The 6,120-nt window shown below is 57.6% G+C and overlaps 1 protein-coding gene across 1 annotated transcript in view; it reads left to right on the top strand.

The window, feature by feature from the left end:
• The window catches only part of CNP (2',3'-cyclic nucleotide 3' phosphodiesterase), a 6,774-nt gene extending 654 nt beyond the window's left edge, over positions 1-6,120 (top strand). The window contains exons 2-4 of the mRNA XM_077779246.1: positions 617-1,229; positions 3,192-3,331; positions 4,741-6,120. Coding sequence (XP_077635372.1) covers positions 617-1,229; positions 3,192-3,331; positions 4,741-5,190 — 1,203 coding nt within the window. The 3' untranslated portion in view covers positions 5,191-6,120. The remainder of the gene's footprint in view (positions 1-616; positions 1,230-3,191; positions 3,332-4,740) is intronic.

Below are 6,120 nucleotides of genomic sequence, written 5' to 3'. Positions count from 1 at the left end.
TGAGTGAATGAGGCCCTTTGTCCGGTCGCTCTCCTGCCCTGCCCCCCACCAGGCCTTCTGTGGGACCATTGTCCCCCCCATCCCAGACAAGAGAGTATTATCTGTTGCTGCCGTTGCTGGGGGGAGGGAGGCAGTCTTTGGGTAACCCTTCTCCACCCCCACCCTTCTCTGCACCCCCAGAGCCAGGACAGCTGTGGCTTGGCCCAGACATAGCAGCCCCACCTCCAAAGAGGTCATCCTTAACAGGTGCCAAGAATATAAAATTAGGGTCCGCTCCTAGAACCACAGGCGCGCACTTCCTGCACACGTTCCCTTGAGAGGTGGCAGTAGTAGGCGATCCTTGAAGCGACAGCTCCAGCCAGAGGGAATTAAGAGTCTAGCAGCGGCCAGACAGCTCTCCCCTCCCTCATCCACAACCAGAAGCCACCATCTCCATAGTACAGAGAAGGGAAAGGTCCACTCTGCGGCTCGGGGGGGACGCCCGCAGCACCGGAGCTGCTTGTAACTCATCGCTGGGAGCCCCACCGATTAGAACGAGGCCAGAGGCGAGGGGGCAAACCTGGCGGGGAGGCCCCACGTGAGCTGGCTGACCTCTGCTCTTCCCCTCCTCATACAGAATAGAAGCTTCTCCAGAAAGAGCCACGCGTTCCTGCCCAAGATCTTCTTCCGCAGAATGTCCTCCGCTGGGGCCAAGGACAAGCCTGAGCTGCAGTTTCCTTTCCTGCAGGATGAGGAGACGGTGGCCACGCTGCAGGAGTGCAAGACGCTCTTCATCCTGCGAGGCCTGCCGGGGAGTGGCAAGTCCACGCTGGCGCGGGTCATTGTGGACAGGTACCGTGATGGCACCAAGATGGTGTCTGCCGACGCTTACAAGATCAACCCCGGCATTCGAGGAGACTTCTCTGAGGAGTACAAGCGGCTGGACGAAGACCTGGCCGCCTACTGCCGCCGGGACATCCGCGTCCTGGTGCTGGATGACACCAACCACGAGCGGGAGCGGCTGGAGCAGCTCTTTGACCTGGCCGACCAGTACCAGTACCAGGTGGTGCTGGTGGAGCCCAAGACGGCGTGNATGAAGAAGCTGAAGCCAGGGCTGGAGAAGGACTTCCTGCCACTCTACTTCGGCTGGTTCCTGACCAAGAAGAGCTCCGAGAGCCTTCGCAAAGCTGGCCAGGCCTTCCTGGAGGAGCTGGGGAACCACAAGGCCTTCAAGAAGGAGCTGCGACACTGTAGGTGGCAGGCTGGCCAGGGTGCGGGTGGGCAGCCTTATTCGTGAGCCTCCCGAGCCGAGCACTGGGTGCTGTGCGCCCCGCACCGTGTGCGTCCCGGCATTGGGAGCCAGCAGAGGCTCACCTGGTGTGAGGCATGGTGGGCTGTGCGGAGAGGCCCTTCCCGGGGCACCTCTCCTCTCACTGCACCCTTCCTCCCCGCCCCCCATTGGAGACCACTGACCCTGTCTTGGGGAAGGGTTGGAACTGATTTACTGTCACAACAGGAAGTGTGTCGGCATTTCGTATAACCGTACAGGGAGGATCTGGCCCCGTTTAACTTGTGTTTAGCAGCAGAACCATCTTCTGAAATGAGCTGTTCCACGGAGGGGTTGCCTGGCGGGCTCCGAGGGAAGAGCACGTGGCTCTTGATCTCGGGGTCATGTGTTTGAGCCCCGTGTTGGGCATAGATTACTAAAAATATAAATTCAAAATATTCCATGGAGATCTCAGCTGCCACAAAAGCACAGCTAGGACTACTGTTCCCTCACTGGGGACGGTTCCCAGGTCTCCGGCTACTCATTGCACCTCCTGTGTCATCCTGCAGCTCCAGGAAATGGCTTCAAACCTAGTGTGAACCCCACAGTTGGCAGATGGGAAAATGCCCAGCAGGGATGTGGGACTTGCCCAAAGCATGGCGGGAGCCCCTCTAGCGGGGGCCTCCTCACGTTGGCTTGGCTCTCTCCTGGCAAGGGCTGTCTGCTCCTGGTGGCCTTCATTCTCCTCCAGTAGCCGACTGGGGATATGTCACCCATGAATCCATCTGTTCCTTTACCTCATCTCTGATTTTCCCCCCATTTTAGATCATCTTCCTACTTGCAACATCCCCACCCACATTTCTGTGTATCACCCAGAGGCAGGTGATCTGTGCCTGCACGTGTGCTCAGAGAACCCTTCTTGGCTCCTAAGGCTGGAATGCTGGGAAACCAGGGGACTGTGAGCCTTCAGTGACCTCGTCCAGATGTGACCCCTGCGCCCGGAATGGCTTGGCAGAAAAGCACCCACCAGGCACGGCTCCTGGTTAGAGCTGGTGGCTCTGCCTTGGAGAGTGGCTGCCTCTTGAAGCTGCTTTTACCCTTAAAAAACTACAATCCTTTTCTGCCTGTGACCCGGCAGGAGAAATGTAACAGGCCTCCTCTCAGAGCAGAGGTCTCCCTCCCCTGTGAAGGGTATGCGACATCCTCACAGGGCCTCGACTCTGGGAGTAAATAGGACATTCCTAGTGACTCAGAAGCTAGCCACAGGCCTGGAGTCTGGAAACTGAAATCACAGATACTCCAGGTCTCGCCACATGATGTCACCTCATTATATCCCAAGGCCTGTCGCACACGAGGCCCTTTCTAATATGCTTTCATCCACCAAACAGGCCTGCAAAGTACATGTCATGGTGGCCGAGTAACTTCTTGTCCAGGTAGCCCTGAATGCAATGGGGCACTACTCAGGGTTCCCCAGGTGACCCTGGGAAAATGGGTGTATGGTCACCCTGACGGTGCCTGACAGACCGCTAATTAATTAATTATGCTCTTTCTGGTTCCTTCCCTTGTACTGCACCATTCCAACACTCTCTACCGGGTAGAGGAAATCTACCCGATTTTTCATGGCTTGCTTCCCTCTTTCAGATGTGGAGCTGCTGAGGCCAAGATTCCCTTGGCCTCTGCTGCCTGTCCCCGAGTTACAAGTGCTTTCATTTTCAAATCTGGAAGAGATCTAAAAACCTGACATGAAACCAGGGAATTCAGACCCCTTTTTGTAGCTCTGGTGTGGCTGTTTGACCAGCTTAATGAATGAGTGGATTGTACTGGATTACTTAAGAACTGCTGTTTGATGTCCAGTTTTTCCCCCTGGGCCTCCATGGTCGTGGTGACAGATGCTGGGATGGCCCCTGCTCTCCTGCCCTGACTGCTCCCCTCTCTCCCCCTGCAGTTGTCTCTGGAGATGAACCCAGGGAGAAGATTGAACTTGTCACCTACTTTGGGAAGAGACCCCCAGGCGTGCTGCACTGCACAACCAAGTTCTGTGACTACGGGAAGGCTGCCGGGGCAGAAGAGTACGCCCAGCAGGATGTGAGTGCCCCCCAACCCCGGGGACAGCCAGCCGCGGTGGGGACAGGGGAGAGTCTGCTGGAGACCGCTGCTGGCTCAAGACAGGGACCAGAAACCAGACAGCCTCTCGGAAAAAATGGCATCTACTCCCCTTGCCCCCCACTCCCCCCAGGCTCAGTTGCACAGACGTCACCCACCCTTTCTGGAGAGCACCCCCTGCCCAGCACTGCCACCAGCCTGTGTATGTACCTCCAAGGCCTGCCCACCAGAGCCTTTTACTTTTGCAGACTGGTGCTCCTGCTCTGGCCTAAGATTGTGTGGGGTTCCAAAGGCCAGCTGTCCCCTGCTCCCAGGGAGCCTCGTGCTCTGAGGTCCCTGCCCCCAGGTCCTGGGCCTGGCCTTGCCCTGGAGTTGGGTACATCGAGGGATAGTGAGGCCTACTGACTGCAGGATGCCAGACCCTTCCCTCCAGCTCAGCTTCCACCCACGGCATCTACCACGTGGTCCTTATGCAGCAGGCGTGTCGCCAGGCTGTGCGCTGCTGTCTCCAGCCTCCATGGTGGCCTTCTCAGTGAGGCCTTCCTCTGGCCCTCCACCCGCCGCCCCTACTTGTCTGCCTAGGTGGTCGCGGCAGCCACCTTACTACTGATTGCTTATTAGGCTCCTAACTTGCATGCTTTAGTTGGTTCATGGTAGTGTTCTTGGCACCTACCGTAGCTGCGTGAATGAGTGGGTCCCATCACCATCCCAGCCACTTGTGCACTTAGTATTTATTAAGCACCTGTTAATACACTAGACACAAGGGATTGTGAGCAAAAATGGAGATGTGTTTATGTCCTTTTAGGAGAAATGGCCCTTTCTGAAAAGAATCCGATACAGTCAGACATGTAATCAGATGTAAACTGAGGTATACAGGGCAGATTCTGATCAAAGGCCTTTACTTCTGGCCTCACCCTGTTCTCTGGGATACTGCCTGGGTACTGGGGTGGCTGATTACCAGGATGAATCCGAATAGCAATGACATGAGCACATGTTACATGCTTGTAACTCTCCTAGACTCTTCACCCAGATACTCCTTAATCCAGGCACTGAGGTAGGTTCTAGTTCCCTTCCTGTTGGGCAGGTGAATAAGCCAACGCAGCAGCGAGGTTAAACAGCTCGCTTGGATTCCTGCAGGGGGCGCCAGGTTCTGAGTTTGGGAAGCCTGGCTTCCAACTCTGCCCACCGCCCTGTGTCTGGCACCTTCGCTTGGTCACATCAGCCTGAATAGGGTCCGTGGAAAGATGTCCTCCCGGGACACACGGGCTGCGTGTGGCTCTTCCCCAAAGGCTTGGCCGTGTCGTGCTCGCCTCTGTCGGGTCCACTGGCCGTCAGCTGTCCACCGCGGGGGCCACCACCTCTAGCTGAGCGCTGTCCGTCTCTCCCCACAGGTGGTGAAGAAATCTTACTGCAAGGCCTTCACGCTGACCGTCACGGCCCTCTTCGTGACGCCCAAGACTACTGGTGCCCGGGTGGAGCTGAGCGAGCAGGAGCTGCTGCTGTGGCCAAATGACGTGGACAAGCTGTCCCCCTCTGACAGCCTGCCCCGGGGCAGCCGCGCTCACATCACCCTCGGCTGCGCGGGTGACGTGGAGGCCGTGCAGACGGGCATCGACCTCCTGGAGATCGTGCGGCAGGAGAAAGGGGGCAGCCGAGGCGAGGAGGTGGGTGAGCTAAACCGGGGCAAACTCTACTCCTTGGGCAATGGGCGCTGGCTGCTGAGCCTGGCCAAGAAGATGGAGGTCAGGGCCATCTTCACGGGGTACTACGGCAAGGGCAAGCCTGTGCCCACGCACGGCAGCCGCAAGGGGGGTGCCTTTCAGTCCTGCACCATCATCTGAGTGTCCTCACTGCGGTCAGCCCCTTGCTCCTTAGAAGGAAGGGAGGGAGGGAAGCATGCCATCTGCTTGATCTTTAAGATTTTTTTTTTACTCCAAGTTAACCTTCCTGTAACTTTTTAAAAACTTGTGAAGTAACTTTTCCTGCCTGCCCTCCTCCCTGCTAACGCCCAAGCTTTCAACACAAGGGGGGTGGGGAGCGCCATTCAGGGGCCCAGAGCAGAGCGGCTGGGCTGGGCCGGAGCCGCAGCCCCAATCCCAAGCCCAGCTGCCTGTCGCTGGTCCCCCTGCCCCTGCCCAGAGCTGGCTGGTGGGGTAGAGGGGGCGCCTTAGAGCTGCAGGTCCCCACAGGCTATGGGAAGCTGACCCTGGATCTTAATCATTGCAGCCCCAGGAAGGCTGGGGCTTTTTACCAGGGTAGAAAAGGGGGTTTACGTCCCTGTCCCCTCCTCCTTCACACTGTAACTGATAAGTAGGGGACAAAAGAGAACAGTAAGCAACAGCTACATCCCGGAGGGCTACAGGTCTCCCCCTTTCCTGGGGTGGGGGTGGGCTGGCCGCCTTTCCAGCGGTGTGGCTCTGCTGTGCAGGCAGGGAGATCAAAGCCAGAGAAAGTACCTTGGTGGGGAAGCTCCGATCTTGCTGTCTGCCCAGCTTGCCTCCTTGTTGCCGCTGGAGGCCCGTGTGCTGCCTCGGAATGGGGTCAGTCGGCAGGGACCATGAGCCAGTGGGGCGGTTGCCTGGCGCCTCTGGAAGGGGTGTGGAACACCGGTGCGTGCTGCGGTCCCTGGGGTGCCCTCCACTGCCCCCTGCTCAGTAATAGGCCTTGCTCATTGGGTTGTTACTGGACGAAAGTGCTTGAGTTACTATCCTGGCTTTGCCCAACCTCAGTGACTTGTAAGACTGACAGTGAAATAAACCGTGTTAATCCTG

Source organism: Crocuta crocuta, unplaced genomic scaffold (genome assembly GCF_008692635.1).
Source record: "Crocuta crocuta isolate KB4526 unplaced genomic scaffold, BGI_CrCroc_1.0 scaffold68, whole genome shotgun sequence".
In the NCBI taxonomy this organism is placed as follows: domain Eukaryota; kingdom Metazoa; phylum Chordata; class Mammalia; order Carnivora; family Hyaenidae; genus Crocuta; species Crocuta crocuta.
The sequence above is the reverse complement of the archived record's forward strand: the minus strand, read 5'-3'. Positions and strand labels throughout refer to the sequence as shown.